Here is a 23,594-nt window from a genome sequence, read left to right on the forward strand (position 1 = left end):
GGTTGGCCCCTCTACAGTAAATCAGCACATTTAAAGTCATAACGGCTAAATCCCTACCTTGCAATAAAATAAAAAATGGTTGATAAGATTAACAATCATTATTAAAATCAAAGTTTTATTTATTTTATAAATGTAATTAAAGATATGTATGTATATTGGTAAGGGTGTACATTAAAAAATGTGAAATTATGGTTCATAAAACGTCCCAATTCCAATTGATTCCAAGAATTAACATTTCAGACCAGATGATTTATTAGATTTCTTTAATTTGAAAACCACAGTTGCATGATGGGAGTTAACTGATTACATAAGACAAAACAAAGCCTTTATTTATTTATTACAAACCAAATTCTCTTTGTTTTAACATATTTAAGTCTACAGATATTGACAGATTTAAAAAAATAAACCCAGCGGAAGGCACATCAGGTAAAAAACATAAGGAAAGTGTCCTACTCCTAATTAGTGTCATCTCACGCATACATGGCATACCAAATCAAAGTTTGCCAATCAGCTATATAGTCTATATAGTCTATACATTATATAAATATATATAGAACAGAAGATTTTCATTATGAAAATATACTCTGCTAAGAAGCACAGTAGGCTACCCCTTACACACACACACACACACACACACACACACACACATTAAATATTAAATCTATATACATATAATTTTCAAGAATATATATTAAAAATATACAACGTTAACAGAACAGCATTAACATGGAGGGAGTCAGAGAGAAAGAGAGAATGGTTGCAGGGACTGGTTAGGCGATGTAGGTCTTTATCTTCTGAGTGATGGAGCCACAGCAGATTGGACACTTGCTGAGGGACTGGGAGCACTCACTGCAGCACACTAGGTGGCCACAAGGGATGAACACCATGCTGATGTCTCGGTCCATACAAACCTTGCACTGCTTCTCTCTCTGAAGCCGCTCGAGTACATCACTTGGATCCTCTTGTGTAAAAAAAAGAAAATCAACAAAATCCTTATTCATAAATAATCACTTTCATTCTCTTGGGATGAATCGGATTTATATATTCAATTAAATCACAGCATAGATGCTATACCACAATCATACATTATTGGTCTTCCGCGTGATAACAAAGGAGTTCATTTTGAATGCTTCTTTGTTTACACTATGGACCTTGGACCACTGGTCACACCCTTGAAAGCACACACCTTCAGACGTGGCATCGTTCGCGGGGCTGCTGCTGTTCAGACAATCTTGGACAAGTGCTTCCACGCTGGGGTATTCCGATCCCGTCCTGCAGAGTTTATCAAGGATCGTCCTCTCCACGGTTACGGGGTCCAGACCCATGGCCAAAGCTGCCGCCGCCATCTCTGATTTGAGAACTTCTGGGGAGGGGGGGGGTTGACGATGAGAAAAGGGACGCTCTTCACTTCACCCGCACTTACAAATGCACCCAAGTGCCAAAGCCAACTGGAAAAGCTTTCATGGCAAAGATAACATTGCAAATGTATAAATAACATCTCAGTGAATCAGACGCGTTACCATTCTGTTGTCTTGAAAAGCCATTCTGCGATGAAGCCTGGAAATTGGATACAAACAAATAGTATATTGACACATCATTTTAAATATCAAATAGTCTTGTTAAACAGATGTTATGTCAGATGGTGATGCACAGAGAACCTGTCAAATCATCTAGATGACTGCAATTAATGGCTTACACAAACGAGAAACCGGAATGAAACGCTCTGGGTAAGCGGCCCGTCACACACTAAACAGATCCCTTATGGTTTTGACCTGAGGGTGGCCAATCTTTGAATGCATGAGTGTTTTTAGCTGCTTACAGCTCCATTCCGTCGCGGCTCCTGTAGCTGCACTTGATTGACAAAGTCCTGTCCCTTTTCTGACAGCAAGAAATGGCATCTGTTGGAATTTAAAAAAATAAGCTAAAGATTAGATATTAAAGAAAGATTTAAGAATATGACAAAATGATCTATGGATGAGTGGACATTGATGTTGATGTGTGTGTGTGTAAATATATATATATATATATGTATTTATTTATTTATTACCCAGGGTAGTGTTTTGCGTGTTCCATCCAGGGGTCTTCGTCAGGTAGCCAGTTTTTGACCCCTCCCCCACATCGGAAACAGATGACCCGGTCTCCACCTCCTGCAACAGGGCACATTAATTACTCCTTACTTTGTCTTTTTTGTTCAGCCACATTCAAATACATGTAAGCACACACACACACACACACACACACACACACACACACACACACACACACACACACACACACACACACACACACACACACACACACACACACACACACACACACACACACACACACACACATTTAATTCATCGATCAACAGTTAAGTCAAGTATTTCATTGCAGTGCCATTGGGCTGGTTACTATTTGGAATGGCCCTTCATAAGATGTACCTGTGCTGTAGAAGCCCGCTCTGGCCAGCATCCTAGAGTCGATAGGGTGCTGGGTCCCTGCGTAGCTCTCCAGTCTCTCCTGAAAGCTTCCCATTGGCATACCGGGGCTAGGCTGTGCTCCACCACCACCACCACCATCACCACCACCAACACTCGCCCCCAGCTCCACCCTTTCCTCCTCCACCTCGCCACCTCCCTGGGACGGCACGTTGCCCACATCGTGGCCGAGGATAAAGAAACAGTTGACAAAGTGTCTGGAGTGCTCCCCCCAGGCCGTGTCCCCGGCCTCCCAGCCCCCCAGCATGCCGCCGCAGCAGAAGCACTGCACCCGGTCGCTCTCCCCCAGGTAGAAGAGGCCCGCCTGGGCCAGCGTGCGGGGCCTCACGGGGGCGCTGGAGGGCCAGGTTTGGAACGTGTGCATGCGAGCGTCCTCGCTGCACATGTGCGGGACCTTGGGGTACGTGGTCTCGTCGACCACCTCTCCGGTCCTCAGGCGGTACTGCAGGTCTTCCTCCTCCTCGCTATAGGGGGCACCGTTGCTGAACAGGCCGTGTGCACCGGACCGGTGGGTGCAGCTGAGGAACTGGCACGAGGGAGAAACCTTCAGGAAAAAAACAGAAAACGGTGATGAGAGGGTGATTCAGCATGAGAGAACATGAGACGGATCATATCAACCAACCAGACATGATGACCCCATTTCTTTTTTCATTGAAAGAATTCCTGCTTGTTGCATTGCTGGACAACAGATGTAAATTAGCCTTGTGTCTATAATCTGGCTCAATTATATATTGTGCATTGTCCCTGTCAAATAAACGTAAATTGCGAAAAACGGGCAAGATTAAATACATTCAAATATGATCTCTAGGGTTTGCTGTTCTGTAATTAGGTCCAATAAAATAGTTTTTGAATGAAAATCTATCTTCCATGTACAAGAAAGTATGAACTATATGGAATGGAAGCTTATTATCATCATCATCATCATCATCATGAAATCCATGATAACGACCAAGCACACGAAAGTTTGTTAAATTATTATGGTAAAGGCGCAGTTAGGGATAGGTGTTGCTTGTATTAATTACGTAAAAAAAACAACTCACTTAAACTCGCTATCGCCTACAAATTCTGGCCTATACTGGAAGTATTTTTCGCCATCTTCCAATTGAATAAGTTCACAAAGACTAATACATTTGCCCTTCAATTTCTATTACTATTGCTCCTAACCTTTGATTCAGCACCCCCAGACCCCGTGCATTACCTCTTTGTGTCTCTCTACCGGCCTGTCCCCTCTGCACCAGTTCTCCACGGTCTTGCTACAGCTGAAGCACTGGACCCGGTCGGCGGGGCCGGTGAAGTAGAACCCGGCCCGGGCCAGCTTCTCCGCAGACACCTGCTCGACCACCTCTGAGGACCGAAACGAGTCCACGCGGTGCTTCATGTGGGACCAGTCGAGGTAGCCGTCCGACTCCAGCTGGCTGTCGGGTGCAAGGTGAGCCATTTCTAGCTATTGAGATGATGACTGAGACAGAAGGTATCTGAATAGAGAATGGAGAAAAATGAAGGTACTTTTGGTTATCAGGACTAGAAAGTACCATCTGCATTGTTTGGTTTATTTAAATGACAGTGTTTTCCCCACATGCATCCAGCCATGGTGCCCTCTGGATTGTGACATTGTCATTACGAGAAATATTGACAGAAAGGTAGCGTTCTGCTATAGAAGAATAACAAACACATGCTACTGTAGTTGGCGCTCAGGATTGGCTTTATACTAAATGTAGGAAGCATAAAGAGAAAGTAACACAACAAGTGACTAAATAATGACAATATTTAGTATCCCACATATTTGATTGTGTAGACCAGAAGAAAAAATTATGAATCCAATCTCATAACTTCAAATAAAAAACTTTTGTCAGAATTCTTAGACAACCATTATGTTGATTCCGAAAAAAGGGCAAACTTTTTTTCTTGAAATACTTGAAAAAGTAACATTTAACTCATTTATTGTCTACTAAATGGATACATAACACATATATAATATACATAAATATAGCCAATAATATATAGACCAGTGGTTTAGGACTATATCTTTTAGTAGCCTGGACACCACCCTGATCACGTGGGCTACATTTTGTCAATCAAGTTTCAGTCTGGACCTCCGGCCGCCCACATGGATTTCCAAAAATCATCATCATCATCATCATCATGTGGTTGATGACCTGGCCGGGCGAATCAGGGTCTACGTCTGATGGTTGTTGATGTATCGAGTCGAGTAAACACAGCCATAGATAAAGTTATAACAGAAATAAGCTCAATGTCAACTATGAAACAATAACAACATTACTTTGCACTAGCGGAGTTCGGCCATTCTTTCGATGGGAATGGATAACTGAATCAATGGCTGAAGGAGTTTGAACTCCATCGATTTAAATGGAAGTGGGCGGCCAGAGGTCGACCGACCCGGCCGGGTGGCGAAACAGATTGGGAGGTCAGGTGATCAGGATGGTGTCAGGCTTCATAATGTGGAGGAAGCACTACTGTCTATCCACAGGCTGGTGTCTCTGTCCCTGTGGCTTTAAGAGGAACCGAGTCACATGGACGGGTCGACTAAATCCATGTGCAGGGCGGGATCGCGGTTGATGAAAGGAGGGTTGTTTGGTATGAGTGGGCACGCAAATACACGCCGCGCAAAAGGCATGCAAAAGGTGTAAATCATAATCGTAAAGAAATCCCAGATTTAAGAAGTTGGCTATATCACCTGGGCGCCAGCATATAATTAACTTAAGCCCTTCATAGGTTTGGAAATAGCACGCTGACGATACACCTCCCAACTGTCAGTCGTACATTTGCACAATTAGTCAAGTCTCTTCAAGTACACGGGGCGGGCCCGTTCTTTCACCTTCATACAACGTTCTTTTATAGGGAGTAACTGCTTGACTCATTTAATGTTATGATGCCGGATATGCAAGGTCGGGACATTGAACTGCACTTACTAATCTGTGGACTATGATCATAAACTCTGCCCATCCGTTTCAAAGACAAGTGAAATTCAAGATACATTGAGATCTAGTATGCAGTAGGTAAACAACGCAAATTAATAATTATTTTTCGTTTTGTTTAGAATTTATTTTCTAGTTATAAAGGTAACGCTAGTTCTAGAATAACAATGTAGCAGATGGTCAAATGAGATTAAGGGATCTTGATCAGTGTCTACATTTTTACTAACGTTAGTTGATCAGGTTATTTATCCACCTAAAGCGATCTAGTTCTGGACCGATCGGAAGATGTTTCATAATATATCACTGGACAGTGTGAGGTATGACCAGTGTCACCGACCCCCCTATTCTAGAAACGCTCACCGTGTATCTGAACAATGGTACAATAGCCAACCGCAATGTGCTTCTCAAGGTAATCAAACCGTATCCATGAAAACGGACGTTTGGACGGGAGGCTGTTTAAAGTAGTCATTATTACTAAAATAGAATAGCGCGGTACTACAATGTTACGACAAAATGCTTCTTGCGACTGACAATATCGTAGTCAAAGCGAAACCATAGCTGCGCTATGGCGGAAATGCCCTAGTAGGCTGCTGCTGCTGCTCCGCGGAGCAGAGCAGAGATAGCCTCCCCCAGCTCACTTACGGCAGGGCTAATGCTGGGGTTTTTAAGTCGCGGACCTACCTTCCGATTTTCAGGAAGCCAGCTGCAGAGTCAGACCTTATGTTCAGCTAAATGTTGTCTCAAAAGAGACTTTTTGGACAGCCCAGTCGAACTATGTACGTTACGCAAGGGACGTTCTAGTGACGGCGACAGACGTGGGAGGGGTCTGTGGTGGAGCTCCGGTGATTCCTGAGGTGAGGTGGAATTGGTGTTTCCACTGCGTGCATATTGATAATAAAAACCACTAGATCTTAAAAAAAAAAAAGATAGTGGGCGGCCTTATTAATCACAGACGGGAAATTACGATTTGTATCCTCAGCAACGTAAGTAAATCGACCCAATGCTCAATTACTAGAATTCATATTGTGGTATAAATAGTTGGACTGGACTTTTGGATGAAAAAAGTCATTGGTAACATTATCCAGTGAAAGCCAGGGGGCAAACAATTTATTAACAGGAGAATGTTCAAAGCAGGTTAATCAGTAGAAAAATAGAGTAGTCATGTAGCAAACATTACGCTATTGTATTAGAGATGCACAACTGAATCAAATAGGTATGCATTAAATGTAATGGCTATTGGAATAGTGATATCCCAAAGCAATTTGTATGCCTTTGACTTGATAAAAAATAAAATCAATATTTACAAATGTTTTCAGTTGCTTGTGGATTGACTGCTGTAGTAGGCTGTTCACAATTGTGATCTTAAATGTTAATGGTTCTTTCGAGCGAGCGAGTGATGAGTGAGTGAGTGAATGATGGCATACAGTTCCATTAAGCCTCTCTCATCACTGTGCTGGAAGTGAAATCCCGACTGTCTAATAGGAAGATGATGGCTGAGGTGGAGGCGTCATCCTTCAACCAGGCGCTGGAGCATGGAGCCCAGGCCACCCCTGGCTATCTGGACGGGCGTCTTCTCCTCCTTGTTCTCAATGTAAATACTGGCGCCGTGCCCCACCAGTAGCTTAGCAGCCTCAACGCGTTCTTCGTCACACGCCAAGTGGCTGGGCAATAAAAAGGGTAAAAAAGAGAGCAAATTATGATCAAATGAACAAACAAGTTTAGGAATCACATAGCGAAACACAGCTGTAAGTCTTCTCAAAAGGTACGGCACATTGGAGGAGGCATAGTTTAAAAAATAGTTTTAATTGCTGTTAATGATGGCTGCTTATGTTCAATTAAAGTGCACATGATGAAACTTAAGAAATATTTCATGTTCTACAACCACACAATGTCCACCACGCTCAGGTTCCCTTACAGCGGAGTGTTTCCCTCAATGTCCTGGATGTTTGTGGAGGCACTATGCTCTAGAAGCAGTGTGATGAGCCGGCAGGTGCCCTTAGAAGAGGCTCTGTGGAGTGGCGTGGAGTGCAGCTTGTCCGTGGCGTTGGGATCTGCTCCGTTCTCCAGCAGCACCAGGGCTATCTGGAAGGAATAGTAGAATATACATCTACTGATATACTAAGACACATCATCAGCCATGGAACCTGGGGTCATTGGGTGTTTCAGGTCTTCTCAAGCAGCACCAGGGCTGTCTGGAAGGAATGAGTGTCACCGGAAAGATCTACTTTAAGTCACAGCTACCGTACAACTAAATGGATTATTTAGGTTATAAGGTGACTGGAATATATGACTTGTAAATAACAAGCCATTTCTTTATCACACCTTGTGCCAAAATAATGTAAGGGTCGATCAACTGCTTGTTAACACAAGATTAACATTTATCGTCCAGACCTAGTTCCAAATTTCTAAGAAACGTGTCCCCTCAGTTTCGGTTTAGATTTCCTTCTAACGCCCCCGTGTATGGGCCACTGGCCCTGACATTCCATCCTGTGACGTAGCACAGTTCTTGGGTAGCCCCCTCTGTGTATCTAAACACACACTCTCGCTATTCATAAGTTCATGAATCCATTTGAATCAATTCTGCTTTTTGAATTATGGGGAAATCTGACTGTAGGAAGCGATACTATGGTTACTGTTGTACTGTTTAACTTGAGCTTTCAGCTTGCAGTAAATTCCAAAAAACTTAATTTATAACAAAAAATCCATCATGAAATATCCCCTTTCCATTCCACCCCACACAAAATGATGGGCCATCACTTCAGAAGAACATACCATTCAGGGGTGTGGCTTTCTTAGCTGACTAAATTTGAAGCATTATCACATTGAATGATATAACTGCGTATTTCCTACAGTCAGGTGTGTGAAATGCATCACTTCCTAAATAGTTAATATACGTCATTGGATTTTTTTGTTGGTGATACTCGACTGCATTGACAGGACAAAAGAGAGTTGTAATACTGTAACATGACTAAATCAAGATAAATATATCTTAACCTTGGCTAATGAAAACTTAGTTTGGCCCAGTCTTGCATGAAAATGAAAAATGCTTCGGTAGTTTCCCACCCAACGATGTGAAATGACATTGTCATTACGGGGAGACAACTCAACAATTACCAAAGAAAACATTACAACCAACATAATAACTAACATTACAATGGGCGGATGGAGCAGAGAGGGATATGCTCGGCGCAAAGAAAGTTAAATATTTTTATCTGTGTGTTCATTGTAGACCTACATCATTACCTTTTATTTTTCATTAATCAAATGGGATTTATAAATTATTTAAGTGTGTTACACTCCATGTAACACATGTACTCCATGTACTTGCCATGGCTTAATAATGTCCACTAGATGGCAAGTGATAAATATATTACATTATAGTATATTACAGACAAAATTAGTAGGTTGCCATGAAGTTCTCATGTGAATGTATAAAGCAATCAATATAAAACACTTGTGATATAAAAAGCTGGTAAAAATGCATCACAGGTTAGTAGAGAAGAAACTCGGAAAAGCAGCGTCTACAGTTTGTGGTATGCAGTTCCTCAATAGCAGTAGAGAATATTTTAAATACGTGTCATTTCCTAGAAGAGAAATATGAATGAGATTTGATCTGACCTCATATCTGTCTTTAGACGATGCGTAGTGCAAAGGGGTGCAGCCATTCTGATTGACCGGGTTCAGCTGAGCTCCTTTGGATATCAGGGCCTTCACAATGTCCTCTCTGCCTGCTGATGCTGCGATGTGGAGAGGCGTCCAAGAGGCCTACAAATGTGCATAAACTTCAACAACACCACACTGGTCTTACACTGTTGTATTTGACTAGTGTTTTTTATTAAGATGTTGTTTTGACAAGCGACAAATCCGTACTTCAAAAGCATGAGTTTTCTCCTTAGACGGGGTTCAATCCTACCAGTGTATAAAATCTAATTGCCGTTGACAGTGTTTGTTTTGATAGGGTTATGAGGTTGGATCGGGTTGGACCTTCCAAGAACAGCTCTATTCTACGGCTCAACACTGCCACCATTAGTCGAGTGAAAGACACGCATGCAATTTATTTTCTGGGGAACTTCTGGTGGAAAAAAAGATAACTAATAATTTAAAGTAGTAGTTTATTTGAGTGCGTGTCTGAAATGTAGACACTTTCTTGGAAACCATAGGTAAAAGCGAGCTCTTAAATTAATATGGTGTTTCCACTTTGAAAGGGCAACGAGATAGTATTATACCATGGTGGGTGGGACAGATGGCCGTTTAAGGAGAACAATCAAGCTTTGAAATTGCCTGAGAATTTTGTTCTAGAACTCACGGTTTGCAAAATACTGTCAGCCCTCTATAGAGCTAGGTCTCGCCTAGTGATGGCCATTATTATAAGAAGGTTAGCTGCTTAAATAGTAAATAAATACACTAACCATTAATAACATTGCAAATAATTTACCCAAAACGTATTAGTTTAAATAATATAAAATCATTCGCTTTAAGAATACACATTTTGCCCACTGAGAAATATCTGCAACATTACATCATCTGGTAGATTCACTTCCACTCCCAGATCAAGAAGAAACTGCACAATATCGTCGTGGCCCGCGGAACAAGCCCAGTGCAGGGCGGTCCTCTGGCCCTGAAAGGCACAACCACATGTGGATTACATTCAGAACTTTCGATATGACAAAGAACAAATAAATAGAAATCCATGTTATCGATGGGAGTCGAACGATGACTCGTACAACTACCTGGTCCGCTTTGCAGGCGAGTGTCCTGTCCGTTATAATGCATTGCCTCACTTTGTCCATGTGGCCTTCGTAGGCATGATTACAGATGTCCACGTTTGATACTGAACCTGCCATCTCCCAGTGTGCGTTTAATCAAACTATACCGATACTAAAACATAACGTGAACTACGTGAAGCATGAAATACGAGCGATGACTCTGGAAGAGAAACATTATGTTTCCGCTCAGGGTACACGACTTTTTTTTATGCCTTCAAAGTAAAACACCGTCACTTGCTTCGCCACCAGCCGAGCCACATTTCGACGCGTCTACGACTTTTAATTTGAAGACGAGATTGTGGTGCTCCGGGTGTAGTATGTTTTAACAGATTGTGGTTGTTGTTTCACAATTTAATGAAAAGAAAAGAAACAACTTATCTCCTGAAGAACAACATTCAAAGTCTGAACCCATGGCGTCCACACTGGTAACGTTACGTGTATTTCCTCGTGGTCGGAGTGCGTTTGGTTCCACATACGTCAAGCTACAAACATGTATTAATAAAACATGTATTAATAAAACACATGTTTCAAATCCTCAGGATTTCAAAACACATGCTGACCAGTCGTGCAGGTATGCAGAGGAATTCGTCAACATTTATTATGACTGCATGGACAAGAAAAGGAGGGTGAGTTGTGGGGTCTTTTCTATCTACGACGAGTCGAATACATCCATGAGCCGACTCGCCTTGGTGGTCGGAACGCTCATGTGATTGTGTGCATACATTAACTTTTTGGATTTGCTTTTGATTTAACACAGAATCTAACCCGCCTCTACCTGGACAAGTCCACCCTGGTGTGGAATGGGAATGCAGTTTCGGGCCAGGATGCGCTGAACGAGTTTTATGAGACGCTTCCATCGAGCGAGTTCCAGGTCCACACTCTGGACTGTCAGCCCGTCCATGGTGAGAAGAACCATTCGTTATTAGAACATTTCTGCTGAAATCAGTAGAACGTAGCCCACGTCATTTTAAGGAATATTCAACACATGTTGACTATTGTGTAAAGACGTTTATACCTTCGGTGAATGAACCGCAGTCGCTCACATCACAAGGACAGACTGGTCCCATCGATTATTTTCCCAACTTCATAACCCATTCTTAATTTTTCTTGACGGAACACTAATTGCTAATCTCATTGTAGGTCTAACCACATAAGGCTGCTGTTTTTCAGCTAACCAAAACAATGTTTTAAGTTTATACGTTTTCAACACTACAAATAAGTATAACAACTATAAATAAGTATTTATAGTTGGACATTTTCTTTTGTGTGTGAGATAAGTTCATTCATTTTGGGTAGTAGCTAGCTACACTAACATCTCAAATTGGCTTTAAAGTAATTGACGGACCAGGTATTTGCGTGGTCTAATTATCCATCAATTGACATCAAAATCTTGCAGTTGAGCAGACATATCCATAGACAGAGTACCGACCATATAGTAGTTATCCCTGCCTTACAGTTACTGGTAAACATTTACTCAGGCACTCATTTTGATCATTCTGCACTGATAGTGTATACAGAGTAAACAGCCTACAAATGTCTTTTTTGTCTTCTTTTTTTTGTTAACTGTTTTTACTGTTACTGTGTTTACTATTTACAGAACAAGCTACCCAGGGCCAGACAACGATACTGGTGGTGAGCTGTGGAGTTGTTAAATTTGAGGGGAACAAACAGCGTTTTTTCAACCAGAACTTTCTGCTAACGGCGCAGGCTACGCCGAATAGTGAGCAGCCCGTCTGGAAGATTGCCAGTGACTGTTTCCGTTTCCAGGACTGGCACAGCTAAGCTTTTCTTGGGACATTTTTTTATTTGCTTGGATACCTCTTTTCCCCCCCATCTGTAAGGCTCAACATACCGACATTGATTATGCCTTTTTATTTTAAATAAAATAAGCCACAAAACCGTTTACAAAATGACATTTATTTACCAAGTTTTGAACAAAGCATGGGCTCCTAATGATGGCATACGTTTAACAGCACAGAACAACCCATTTGAAAGTGACTGATTTAATGTACTAATTCGATAAAGACATTTAATGTCTTTATTGAATTGTTTACGATATTTGGCAGAATTTCTGAGACCAAAGTAGCCTTCTAATTGAGGTATAATCTGCATGAAGCTGTATTGTTATACCAGTAACCACCGTAGCTTATGCCAAAAACAAGAAACGCATGCTAATGGTTAACCTCAGAGTGCTTGTACTTAAATAAATAATTTTAAGAGCTTGGCAGAACAGTTAAACGGATGTACTTAATTCATAAATAGCCCACTATTGGCCAAGTTCAAATATTAAAACATTAATCTTCCTGAGTCCTGTTGAATCCTATACATTTGGTTGGACATTTCCAGTGTATTAGGACAAAAACAATGCTTAAAAAGCAACTTCATGGTTGGCAAGGGAAACACAACTGGAAAGCATGGAGAGGAGACATGAGTCTACCAGACCAATACTGAATTACTAACCCTACTTGACAGTAAGACGGTATCACTTGTAAACATGACATGTCTTTTGAGCCTTTCTTGTACCATGAGTACGATTGCAAAATTACATTTTTTGGTAACTTAGTGCAACCTACTTCTTCATGACTAAACATGGGCACTGCTGCAGACAAAAAAGGCACAGAAACGTCAACAATCCACCACAGCAAGAGCAATGGACACCTTGAAATTAAATGTAGGGATGGCGTGAATATCTAAATGGAATAAGTTAGAACGGTTAAGCAAAAAGCTACACACAAAAATGTAAATAACTTGACATGTTAGTTACAAAGATTTTCTTCAAAGGATGGCAGTTCAGCGCTGTCATCTGATATCCTTCGAATTGAACAAGTGGTTCTGTTGGGATCTAGTTTACCGGGGGTGGAACCTCTCGAAACTAGTTGATCTCAAATCACAACATCGAAGAGCAGCACTGCTTATCCAGCGACCACTACTACCTACAGAGTTTTTATTTATTTTTTTCAAATTGCTGAAGACCTGAAATGCTCTCTTGAAATATTATGTACATGAAATTAGTGGCATTATGGCATCAGAGTTGCTCTGCTGGAGATGAGGGCGAGAGTGGCACACCTATTTACCCCCGTACATTCTCTCTATCTGGTGGAGATAGTGGTTCTTCAGCTCTTTCCTCTTCAGCTTGAAGGCGTCTGTGACCAGACCCGTCTCTGGGGTCCATGGCTCGGGGCTCAGGTGGACCTTCATGGGGGTCTCGAACCTTTGCATTTTGACTAGATAGAGGAGAAGAGGGTATGTAGAGTGAGGGTTGGGTTCAGTGATGTTCATCTACACCTGTCACACAGGTGTAGATTGGCTTTGACATGTTGCATATTGTATCCAAAGCACTTCTGTTTCCCTTTATCAAAATGCAAAAATCAAGGCACATGCAAAGCTGTGTAGCTAAAACCGAACTTGTGAAAAAGGTACAAACGATGGAATGGCGTGACATAGAAGCAAAAAAAACCTCTGCAGCTAGGCAAGCATTATGCATCATCGGTCAATCTGCAACATGTAAACTATCCCTTACTGGAAGCAGCAACCTTCTTGATCTCATTCAGAACATGTCTCTCCATGTCTGGATGGGTACAGATCTCTTCCCAGTTCCCGACGATGCCTCTTTGCATGGCTAGTGCAGTCAGCTGCTTCTGGTTGGGCACCACAAAGCTGATGACGTAGTTCTGGTCACTGAAAATAAACAGATCATTTTTACATTTTACGTGATCATTTTCACATCAGTTTTACAGCTTATGAGTCATAGTTTTACATAGTCATGCCCCGGACTGGTAGACTCTGTCCAGCATGCATCCAGGTGGACACTCCCACTAGTCAAGTCCCAGAGCAGGAAGGATTTGAAACGGCTAATCACACCAACACCTGGTGGTACAATAGGGCCCCCTTTATAGTGGTATCCAGGATATCGGGAACCGATAAAATACAAAATATACAGTATTCCATTGTATATTGTTCACAATAAATAATCGACTCATATGAGACACACCAATATTAGGTGGATAATGAGTTTGAGTTGGAGAAGGATATTGAGTTGGACCTCTTTGCAGAACCAAGTACATAGTCGTATGAGGTGGTGGCAACACATTTGACAACACATCATGGCGGCAGGCTGTCACTGCATGGCAGTTCCTGGGACGCTCAAGAAGTTAACTGACCTGTTTGCGTAAGCACAGATGTTGTCTATGAGGTGACAGTTCTTCAACACCGACTCCACTTTGCCCAGAGATACGTACTCCCCGGCTTGCAGCTTCACCAAGTCCTTTTTACGGTCTACATGGAACAGCACAATTGCATTCATTGTACGTTAGCACTTACGGTGTACCCGAAAGCCGTATGCATGTCATGAGTATGAGTACTTGAAAACAGTTTTGGTGTTGAAAACCAAGCATCAATGGTTCTTTATGTGCCCGGTCATCTGAAAGGGCGAGTAAAGGGGGGGGGGGGGACGGTCATACACACCCACTATCTGGAGGCAGCCGTCAGGGTGAATTTCCCCCACATCCCCCGTGCAGAACCACCGCTGGCCACTCTCGTCCACGAAGAAGTCCTGATCGCCATTCTCGTGCCTGTAGTAACCCATGGTTACGTTGGGCCCACCGATCAGCACCTCCCCTCTGGGGTGCGGCATGTCCTGTTTGGTGTAGCCACCTGTTCAAAAACAGTTGATTAAGTGACTGGTATGTGGGCCTGGAATTCTATGCATGTGTGTAATGTAATTTAGTACTTCATTTAAGCAATCTTCTCTACTTGAAGCACAGGACTTCGGAACTCGGCGCAAGCGCCTCGTTCCTACGGCTGTGCTTCGCGTACCAATAATGACATTCAAGAACGCCATCTCGTGTAAGATTGTGATTCAATAACACAAGTCATCTTCATTATCAACAATATTGTAAAATATGTTCATATTGTGGGTTAATTTGCCCTCAAATTCAAGCTTTCTGCCCGAGTTCATCTCCATCAGAAAATAGTTCCTATAGTAACGATAGCCGACTCTTGGTCAGTTGAAGGTTGTTATGGAAACTAGGCTCATGAAAGTAGTTTCGGCTAGTTAGTGTAGCGATACTTTCTGTTATTAGGCACAATCTTTTTGTCCGTTCTTTCACCAGGCATTTAAACACGCTTGAGAATGGGAATTGACCAATCAGAGTGCTTGCTTAAACTTGCGTGTTATTGAATATATCATCATTATACGCATGCAGTGTGTGCGGTGATCATGTGACCCCTCATGTGACCCTTTGTGCGTCTTCTCAATACCTTCTGCCCAGTCTCGGAGTCGGATCTCACAGCATATGAGAGGGGAGCCCACTCGACCGGTGCTGATGTCTGCAACTATACAATGAAAAGAAAACACAGCATCTTGGGTGTTAGAAACTGTGCCACCACACTCATAATCTGCTGCTTGATTTACAACCGAAAGGTTCTTGGGTTCGAACCCCGATGTACCCGTTTGCATCCTTGAGCAAGGGGCCCCTAACCCCTACCATCTCCTTCATTACAGTATCACTTTGGTTGAAAGTGTATTCAGAGTGTTGTGGAGTGTTTGTTTGATAGATTGTTTAAGCAGCCTCACTTGGCCCAAGTCCGGTTGATTGGATTCTAGGGCTGGGTGAGCCTGTGGTGCATTCAGTAATAAAGACAGGTTAAACCAGCCAACACTCATGAACACGCATGAAACGCTCTAACCCTCGAATAAAAGGCTTTTATTAGCGCGTTGGCAGCAAGAGGTTATTAAATGCACCACAGGTATGCAGCCGCACCAAGCCCCAGATTCCAAATCACGCCGACTCAGTTCCAGGTAAGGCTTCTTGAACCAGCCCTCCCACACAGTCAACATTTCTGAACAACATTTTTTTTTTACCGAGATGTCCAAAAGGCTTACCTTCTGTGATGGTTCCTGCTCCACAGGTCTCGGTGAGGCCGTAGCCCTGTCCCACGGGACAGCAGAAACACACGTTCATGAAGCGCTGGGTGACCGGCGACAGCGGGGCGCCGCCCGAGAGCATCATGCGCACGCGGCCGCCGAGCAGCCCGCGCACTTTCTGGAACAGCAGCCTGCGGAGACAAGACGAGGGCCTGAGTGGCTGAGCGGCTCGGGAGCCCGAGAACAGGCTTCAACCGCTTCCTTTGTTTACACCAGGCACTGTGCGTTTGTGTGTGTTTGCATTAATGTATGCGCGGCTGGGGCATTTGTTTATATGTATGCACACAAGTCATTGGTAGGCCGACAGGCTGGACTTTACTGGCAGGGCAACAGTATAAATAGAGTCAAACAGAGATGTAGGTGTAGGTGCGTGTCTGGTGTGTACAGTAGAAACAGCGGAAAACCCATCTACTGAATGTAAATGGGAAAAATAATGGTTGGGTGCTTACGCATTGCAGAGGGGGGCGTCGTAGCCCCTCCTGATCTGCTCCAGTTTGTAGTTGTAGCCCAGCGTGAACAATGTGCGCTGAATGAAGCTCATCTCCTGCACTTTACTCATGACGTTCTTGTTGATGCGATCCATGATCTCCTAGTGAGGAGCAAAAGAAACCAAGATTAGAGATGATGGCCCCCCGAGTGAGGAGCACTCAGAGAGGAGAAGCGCTCAGGAGGAGATGGTGAGAGGAGCACTGATGGATGGATGGTGTGGATAACACAGACGGGGGGTCACGACGTGAGGGCTTCTTACTGGTACTGCAGCCATCAGGGTCGGCCTGAGGACGGATGAGTCTCCTTTGCTTCCCTTCTTTATCTTGGTGGACTAGATATGAAGAGGAGAAAACCCATCAAGATACGATTCTCACACACACACTTAAATGAGGATATGTATTGTACAGTTGTTGGGAAAAACAGTCTGTCTAGTTACTTGACCAGATAAAATGAGACGGAGAGGTAATAAAGTCTGTCAGAACACGGGCCTTGGATTTATTGAGTAAAGTAGCAAAGGTAATACTGATTCATAAAGCGTGAGAGATCGAATATCCTACGTCCCCTAACAGCGCTGAGGTCGTCTGGAGGTTCTGCTTCGGAAGAGCACGCGTGATCCGGTGCATGTGAAACTTATAGTTCTTTCCTAGCCAGGTGTGTGTGTTAGACTTTGTGTGGGTTATCGAGGGTTCTCTTGTTCTTGAGCCTCCGGGTTGTTGTATCACACAGTCTTTCAGTGTGATATGTGTGTCCCTTCTAACCAGCTGTGACTGACAGGAGGGCTCGAGGGTCATCTTGACCCTCTTGAATGTGTGGTGTGTTGTGTTCGTTAGGTTTGGACCCAGAGTTGACTATATTCGTAATGTAATGTATCCGTAATGTATCGGTTATTTTTGCCCATCACAGTCATGTCAAATATTGATAGCACTATTGATATAACCTTATATAACTTGTTATTTTTCCTGCTTTGGAATCATAACTTATAGTGTGTTTTGAAAAACATAACCAGGGATAGAGATCGAAAATGATCCTTGGCTAGAATAACCATGTCATGCACTGTTACGGTTCTCTGCCTTCTCCTTGACGAATAAACATCGCAAAATCTGCTTGTGATTATGAAGAATATAACCCATGCATCATTGGAGAAGTGGGACAGCAGGCTTACCTGATCGGATAGTGTCTGTGGGGAAGAGTAGCCGACTCTACACCCGTATGTCAGGCAGGAGATCTCCGCAGTTATTTCCAGAACATGAGCCAGGGGCAGGTAGGCGATGTAAGTATCCTTGGGCCTGGTAGGAAAACAACATAACTTGTTTTCCTTGTCAACAACAAAGCAAATGTACTTTTGCTTTGTTGTTACGCGCAATCAGTATTGTTGACAAATTGTAACGGTCATAAACACATTAGCCTTTCTAAGAACTGTTTGTGAAACATGTGATGTTTTGTTTGGTTTTTTTTGGGATAAAGCTGCGGGAATCAGTGAAAATAATCAAATTGTGAAAATAATCAAATTGCAAAAAATGTATGTTCCATTTCACAGAAGATTTGACATTTGGCAAAATCCTACTATTCTCACCCGAGCCCAGGGATGCGTTCGCACTGGCCAGTCATGCCGGCGATGATGTTGCGGTGGATGATCATCACGCCCTTGGGCCTTCCGGTGGAGCCGCTGGTGTACATCACCATGGCCAGGTCAGACGGCTGAGGCTGCACCACCGGCAGAATTACTGGAACACGGGGGTAGGACAGGAGCCTATTAGGTCAAGGGTGTCCAACTCCCCCCCCACCCTTGCAGTGCCACACCACACATTGCTACCTGGTCTGTGGGAAACACTGAGTATTATCTGTGTCTCTGGATATATGAAAAAAAACAAGCCACCCACAAGGTCGAAACCTTTGGTCAAATACTCACGGTTTTCAGGCTTTTCCCCCAACTGGCGGACACTCTGCATGCTGTGCATGGTGAGCCCTGCTGGGAAGCCTTCTGTGCTCACCATCTTTTGGTCCACGTAAATGATATGCTTCAGCTTTGGGATCTCTGATAGCACATTCTGGATGAAGAGAACAATGGGTTTTACAAATATATGCAAAAATGTGCTGTTTATCTATTCAGGTTTGAATGTAAATATCATCAAAACCTGATTGAAGATAAAGTCACTAAAGACACAATAAAGCACGCATGGCAAACTACACTGGGCTGTGGTCATAAAGAGGATCTAGTAAAAAGTATTTGTATCATGGTGGGATGCATCTATTTTCTGGCCTTGGAAGTCACATGTATTTGCTAGGGCTAGAAACCACTACTGAAAAATTTGATCAGTGGTACTTTCGCCAAAAAAACTACTACAATATTTTGTCCTCCAACCCACTCAAGTTTTTGTGAAAGTTGTAGTTTATCGAATTTGAAACATCATTCCTGTGCCGTCACTTCCATTGGTTTTACAAAAACCAAGTAACAAAACCAAGATAATATTTTAAGCTTCAGAGAATACAAATATTGCTTTTTACAGTTGACATTGTAATGGTTTTGCATTGGGTTGATTATTCTGTTGATTTAATCAATTTGGATTTAAAAAAACAACGGAAAACCTGGTTGGAGGGCCATTAAAAAATTAGCAGGATTTATTAAAAACCTGACAGAAACCAAGAAGAAATGTATTTGTTCATCTAAGATGGGAATTTAATTTGAAACATTGTTATCTCATGTACCCTGGTATAAAACTATAAACCCAAGTTGATACATGTCTTATTCATGTCTTTATCTATATAAAAAGGTTTCAAAGTGCTCCTTTGTACCGGCAGCCAATAGGCTGTACAACAGTGCCAACAATTTATATGGTCTATGCCGTGTGTTTTGTTTGCCCTGTTTGTTGTTGATTGTTCTGTTTTTTCTTGTGTTGTCCTTACTTTAGCATTTATCTTAGGGTCTATTTTTGTTTGCATTAGTACTTTTTTAATTTTAAATTGTATTGTCATTTTATCCTGTGTTAGTCCACTGCTGCTGGGCTGTTGCAACAATCTCATTTCTCCTATGGGGGATTAATAAAGTTGCATCTAATCTATTACCATTGTCATCATTATATAATGATATCTAAACCATATTTCTGGAGCTTGCTCTCCACTACCATGCTGGTGTTCCTAAATGTCATTCATTCTACATAGATATGAGGACATCATGATGATGTTCAGGTTTTCACGCCAAGTTGAGCATTAGATCTCGTTAACATCAACTGGTACATGGCTCACCTTGAGTTTATTCTCTAGTAAGTCAGCGCTGGTCACAAGATGTGTGACGCCGGTCTCGTTCAGGCCAAACGCCACTGCCTCCTCACCCAGGGTGGCGTAGAACGTCACCACTATAGAGTGAACCATACAACAACAGTAATCAGCTGTAAGGCCTCAATTATGCATACTGATTACACCATGACCCACAAGTTGCTGTAAAGTCCTTCCTCATGATTAAGCTGTTACCCCCATTATTGTTGGTCATCAATGTCACACTCAGCCCACTTTACGCCCATAGCCATTGTGGGAATGTCAATGTATTAACTTACCCGTGTATGTGCCCCACACAAGACTTGAATTAAAAACACTGATGCAGAGCAGTGTGACTTGGGGGGGGGGGGGTGTTTATGTGGTCACTTGAGGGGGATCATGAAGACCTGTATTGGTTTCAGCGCTACTTACGGGGGAAGTTATATCTGAAGCATGCCTGGGCTGTGATCATCCACTCGGCTCTGGTCTCGCAGAAAATAGCCACCGTGCTTTTGGGCTTCTGGCCCAGAGCAGCAAGCCCGCTTCCCAAATGACAGACCATGGTGTCCACTTCCTGGTACGAAAGCCAGCGATACTCGCCCAAGATAAGCTGAAAGGAATATAAATCATCATATTTCCTCCTTTCTTTTGTTTTGTTATACGAACAATCAACGCTTGATAAACAACAAATTGGAGACAAACAAACACAGAGGCATACCTTTTTAAACACTTTTCCACTGGGTTGGACCTCATTTTCTTTACTCAAAACATCCCTGGTGCCGAGGCAGTCGGCCTGCCCGTAGCGCTGAACGGCGTGCTCAAACAGCTTGGCCAGGGTGTCCTTGCCGGGCAAGTCTTCTCTGGCCAGGGAGTCGAAGCGATCCACGGAGCGGTACGGCCCCTCCCTGTTCCCCGAGGTAGTTCTGGCCTTGGTGCGCATGGACCGGGCCTTCTTCGTCCCAGCGTTGGTCATGTAGTACCATGGAAGGAAGGAGATGAGGGAATACAGCCACACCAGGAGATGAACGGGAAGCAGCAGGACGGAGTGCAAAGCAGAGTCCACGGACAGACCCATAGCGCTGGCTCAGATGGTCTGGGGGGGGGGGGGGGGGTGGGGGATGTGGTGGAGGTGTGGAGCGGGAGGAAAAGGGAAGAAAAGGCCGCTGGCTGTCTAGTTTAAGAGGAACTAGTCTAGTTTAGGGTGGTCAAAGGGAAATAAATCCTGAGGGTGGAGCTGATTGAATAACGGTTGTCGTTGATGTTAAGTCATGTTAAGATCATCAGCTGGGATGAGAAGAGAAGATACGATGACCTGGAATCCCATTCACTCCTGAAGAAGCAAACAGACGAACATGTTAAGAAATCGAACTCTAGGACAGAACAAGCATTACTAGCACAGTTCCAGAAGGTGATCTGATGAGGAGATTAAATTAAAGGAGATAGATGTGAGTTTTGGCCTGCCTATCTCAGGCGAAATGGACTTGAGCTGCTATTTTTTAGTTTTCCATTCAAACTAATGGACTGGCTGACAGAGATATCTTTAAACTAGTGAGCCCAACTGACTCGCAAGAAGATATACTTAATGATCAGTAAATTATTGTATCTCTTAAATCTCTTAAGGGGTCACCCCCCACTGGATGGCCGGAGAAAGTACACTCAAACCTTAAAGCACAGGGTGACCTCAAGAGTTAAAATGGATTAGTTCCAATGAGAGCTTCAAATGAGTCCCCTGATAGCAAGCAATACTTATAATTATAAAAAAACTTACTTCCGAGCATACACTTATTCTTAAGAAGGACGATAGACTTGACCAAAAGGGATACCAGAATACATATATATATATATATATATATTATTATTTTTTTTTTCAATAAAAGATCCGCACAAAATCGACCCGTTATCAAAAGGAATACTTTATCGTTTGTTGTTGGTCTTTATGGACGCGAATAACCGCTTGAATGGGAACGCTTGTTTAATGAATCCAATGAGTCACTTCCATCCAGCCTTTCGTGTCAATGTTCTCCACATTTTAGTCAGAAAACAAAATCCCAGAATTTGACGGCCTTGATAAACGACATATGTAACGTAAAAGCCCCTCATCCCGATGACAGTGGGGGGGTCATCACAACGCAGGTACACGTTGCTTTGGCACATAGCAGCTCCGCTAGCACCGAAACAATCACTCCACCATGTACACACTAGTGTTACTATTGCTCTTAAAGACAGGACCCCCCGGTGCGCATTTCACTTCAATGGTCCACCGTAGAAACACAGTTACAATACGAAACTAAACGGATACCCTGCTCGCTGCCCATGAGCACATCTTTACCTTAGGTAGCCTCTCCCGGTCCAAAGCCCCGTCCTGACAACGTCTCCGCTGAGTAGAGAAGAATGACCGAGAGTTACCTCTCCAGCGCCACTGGCAACACGGAACTACTACGTCATCTGATTCCATATTTCTGGACCAATGGGGGAGCGGAGCAGAGCCATCTTCGTGCGGCTGACGACACAGCCCCCCCCCCCCGACCCCCCACCCGCTTTTTTTTTTTTTACGCTGCGTTACTATTGGACGCGATTTTTGCTTTGTAGGCTACACGCCGTGGATTAAATTATGTTTGAATTATGTATAAATTGGTGGACAACTAAAACGACATGCCTGTGTTTTTGCTCCAACAACATTTCGTTGTTATTCTGTAACAATGACACAATAAAACTGAACTGAACTGAACTGGAACTTATTGAAAAAGCAGAAGATTATTATACTTAATATTGGGCGAAGTCACAAACAGATAGCCTACTTGTGTGTCCACCCTCACCCGTGAATTAGTTTTAACCTTTGGTTGATAAACTCAGACAGATAAATCCTATATAACATATCGAATATATCCTAAACGTGCACATCCATTCAAATATTCGTGAGATTAAATGGGTCAGCATCTTCTTCTTTGTCCAGGGTTCCGCCAACATGCATACATTTGAGCAATGACACTGAAATAATTTAGAAATACAAGGGGGGTTAATTAGCATATAAATATATGAAGAGTTTTCAAGAAATATGATAAGAAACAAATATTTTACCTAGAAATTAAAACACAATGAATAGGTAAGCAATATCTGAACGCTGGTTCATTGCCATGTCAGATTCAGACACATTCAGTTATTCAGTAGGCTAGTGTAGTCTTTTCTAAACACGTATGGCTCAGATGGCATAGCTACTAATGGTTGGTTTGAAGACTGATTCAAACCAACCATTATTGACACTTAGGCTAGCCAAGATGAATAGCTATTACTAAGAATAACGTATAATGTATTTCAGGATAAACAATGATTATAACATTAAAGATAACCATGATTCATTTTATTATTTCGAGTAAATACGCATATCTTTGTATTGCCTGATGCCAATAATGGTATAATCATTCATGCCATTGCCAATTGTAGTTGTGCTTAATCAAAAAAAAAAACATCATTATGATTATTATGACGCTCATCATAATTGTGGTGCGGTGCCCGCTCCAGCGCTTGGTGCCCTACGCGCAGTGCGTGATGGACGGCTCTGGTGAAAGCCCAAAAGAAACGACAGTGGTCCGGATCCAAGTTTATGATCCGAATACATTACGCGTTTCTCGAGGAATCTTTTAGGAACGTATAGAGCGCGCTCTGGTGGTTGTGGAGGGGTTCCGTCTCTCGGTAAAGACTGACATGCAGTATGCACAGTGTTGGGATCGCATTGCATCTCCTG

The 23,594-nt window shown here is 42.9% G+C and overlaps 4 protein-coding genes across 4 annotated transcripts; 1 reads left to right on the forward strand and 3 right to left on the reverse strand.

The window, feature by feature from the left end:
- Window positions 1-246: 246 nt before the first annotated feature.
- On the reverse strand, window positions 247-6,246 carry LOC311372720 (E3 ubiquitin-protein ligase XIAP-like). The gene is made up of 8 exons (XM_084489678.1): window positions 6,101-6,246; window positions 3,682-3,958; window positions 2,427-3,027; window positions 2,048-2,147; window positions 1,820-1,898; window positions 1,521-1,557; window positions 1,187-1,363; window positions 247-961 (listed from the first exon to the last, which is right to left on the reverse strand). Exons 2-8 carry the CDS (start codon window positions 3,919-3,921, stop codon window positions 771-773), a joined length of 1,425 nt encoding a protein of 474 aa, XP_084345804.1. The 5' UTR covers window positions 3,922-3,958; window positions 6,101-6,246; the 3' UTR covers window positions 247-770.
- Window positions 6,247-6,502: 256 nt separating this feature from the next.
- Window positions 6,503-10,323, reverse strand: LOC311372721 (uncharacterized protein). Its single transcript, XM_084489679.1, has 5 exons — window positions 10,150-10,323; window positions 9,939-10,037; window positions 9,038-9,184; window positions 7,335-7,501; window positions 6,503-7,080 (listed from the first exon to the last, which is right to left on the reverse strand). Exons 1-5 carry the CDS (start codon window positions 10,261-10,263, stop codon window positions 6,927-6,929), a joined length of 681 nt encoding a protein of 226 aa, XP_084345805.1. The 5' UTR covers window positions 10,264-10,323; the 3' UTR covers window positions 6,503-6,926.
- Window positions 10,324-10,515: 192 nt separating this feature from the next.
- Window positions 10,516-11,994, forward strand: LOC311372718 (NTF2-related export protein 2-like). Its single transcript, XM_084489676.1, has 4 exons — window positions 10,516-10,610; window positions 10,725-10,811; window positions 10,943-11,087; window positions 11,783-11,994. Exons 1-4 carry the CDS (start codon window positions 10,596-10,598, stop codon window positions 11,965-11,967), a joined length of 432 nt encoding a protein of 143 aa, XP_084345802.1. The 5' UTR covers window positions 10,516-10,595; the 3' UTR covers window positions 11,968-11,994.
- Window positions 11,995-12,082: 88 nt separating this feature from the next.
- On the reverse strand, window positions 12,083-22,229 carry LOC311372717 (long-chain-fatty-acid--CoA ligase 4-like). The gene is made up of 15 exons (XM_084489675.1): window positions 22,182-22,229; window positions 20,571-21,182; window positions 20,285-20,462; window positions 19,844-19,953; window positions 18,510-18,648; window positions 18,174-18,324; window positions 17,763-17,886; window positions 16,860-16,931; window positions 16,561-16,700; window positions 16,070-16,242; window positions 15,445-15,519; window positions 14,650-14,838; window positions 14,346-14,460; window positions 13,706-13,863; window positions 12,083-13,409 (listed from the first exon to the last, which is right to left on the reverse strand). Exons 2-15 carry the CDS (start codon window positions 20,925-20,927, stop codon window positions 13,252-13,254), a joined length of 2,139 nt encoding a protein of 712 aa, XP_084345801.1. The 5' UTR covers window positions 20,928-21,182; window positions 22,182-22,229; the 3' UTR covers window positions 12,083-13,251.
- Window positions 22,230-23,594: the final 1,365 nt, after the last annotated feature.

The sequence above is a fragment of the Micromesistius poutassou genome (genome assembly GCF_964030765.1).
Source record: "Micromesistius poutassou genome assembly, contig: SCAFFOLD_2330, whole genome shotgun sequence".
In the NCBI taxonomy this organism is placed as follows: Eukaryota; Metazoa; Chordata; class Actinopteri; order Gadiformes; family Gadidae; genus Micromesistius; species Micromesistius poutassou.